The sequence below is a fragment of the Helianthus annuus genome, chromosome 17 (assembly GCF_002127325.2).
Source record: "Helianthus annuus cultivar XRQ/B chromosome 17, HanXRQr2.0-SUNRISE, whole genome shotgun sequence".
Lineage (NCBI taxonomy): Eukaryota > Viridiplantae > Streptophyta > Magnoliopsida > Asterales > Asteraceae > Helianthus > Helianthus annuus.
The window spans coordinates 66,880,990-66,882,325 of NC_035449.2; the positions used below are offsets into that span (position 1 = coordinate 66,880,990).

Below are 1,336 nucleotides of genomic sequence, written 5' to 3' on the forward strand. Positions count from 1 at the left end.
TTTGTATATCTCTCAAAGAGGTGAAAGAACAATAATAAAAGAAAATTATGAAGAAAGAAGGCTCATCATCCATCTACAAACAATGGGAATCACCGTTCAAAAAGTGAATTATCACTAAAGGTGTGTCAAATGACTCAAATAATATATAGCACATAAGAAAATGGGTATCCAATACATATAACTAATAAAAAAAAATTCAGGATCACTAGTGGTAGTTCCTTAGTAGTTCCACCGGTGGTCTAGAATATATCAAAATGTATGTAATATGGCTGTGAGCTGGTTAAACACATCCTCTTGGCATGAAAAAGTTAGACCTCCCATTGGATGATCAAACCCAAATTCTTCCTCGGATTGGCGTAACAATTTTTGGAATAATGGTTGTTCCAAGTATGATATCGGGACAACAAACCGCCTCTTTTGCTCTTCACCAACATACACTGCTAGATGACCTTTTGGCACATCCCAGTGATGATTTCTGCTGTGATGGGAGCTCAATCTGCTGAAACCTTTAACAATAGAAATCGACGAAGATAACCACGTGAGACCCATATGTTTTAGCGACTGAGAAAAAAGATGTATGTATACGCTCATGAAAGACTACTATTTTGGATACGAAAGAAGCTTGCAGTACTTTGAGGAGGGCTTGAGACTACTATATATATATATATATATATTCACTGCATAGCACCTTATCTTGGATGATAGAGCCTCAAATACCTTGGCCCATCAATATATTTTCCAAGAATGTACTATATATTAATTTTAAAAGTATTATTGTAGAAATAAACTAAAATAACGCGTACAAGTAAGATGCACAAGCAATTATGTACACATCAATCAAACTGGCGCAAGTGAATTAACTATATATTCTCATTCACATGAGTCTGCTTCGTGTTTTTCTACTAATTTATTGGTACTAGTAATTTTCTTTTTTACAGAAAAATATAACTAGTACCCTATTAAAAGCACTAGAGTAAAGAATTAGTATATCTTTTTAGGAATGTAAATGTAAACGAGACTCTTACTGAGACTCTTACTGTAGAATTGGAGAGGTCGTGGTGTGGCCTCCAATTGGGTTATATATCGTGTTAACATATTATAGCATTTAAATAAACTCCAGTAATGACCACTCAGAAAGCTAACTTTTCAGGATTAAAGTATATATTAGAGAATGTTGAACAAAGTCAAAAGCTCATTCTTAAAGGCGACAAGCCAAAGCTGATCATGGAACTCTATCTAGCTAAACAATGGGAATCACCGTTCAAAAATTGAATTATCACTAATGGTGTGTCAAATGACTCAAATAATATATAGCACATAAGAAAATGGGTATCCA

General features: G+C 34.1%; 1 protein-coding gene across 1 annotated transcript; it reads right to left on the reverse strand.

Annotated features, from left to right (window-relative positions):
- Positions 1-249: 249 nt before the first annotated feature.
- Positions 250-615, reverse strand: LOC110922357 (auxin-induced protein 15A). The gene has a single exon (XM_022166677.2). The coding sequence runs from the start codon at positions 589-591 to the stop codon at positions 250-252; it is 342 nt and encodes a 113-aa protein (XP_022022369.1). The 5' UTR covers positions 592-615.
- Positions 616-1,336: the final 721 nt, after the last annotated feature.

Excerpts from the sequence above, each read along its gene's own strand:
- LOC110922357 (XM_022166677.2), bottom strand. The coding sequence starts at position 591 with ATGAGCGTATACATACATCTTTTTTCTCAGTCGCTAAAACATATGGGT.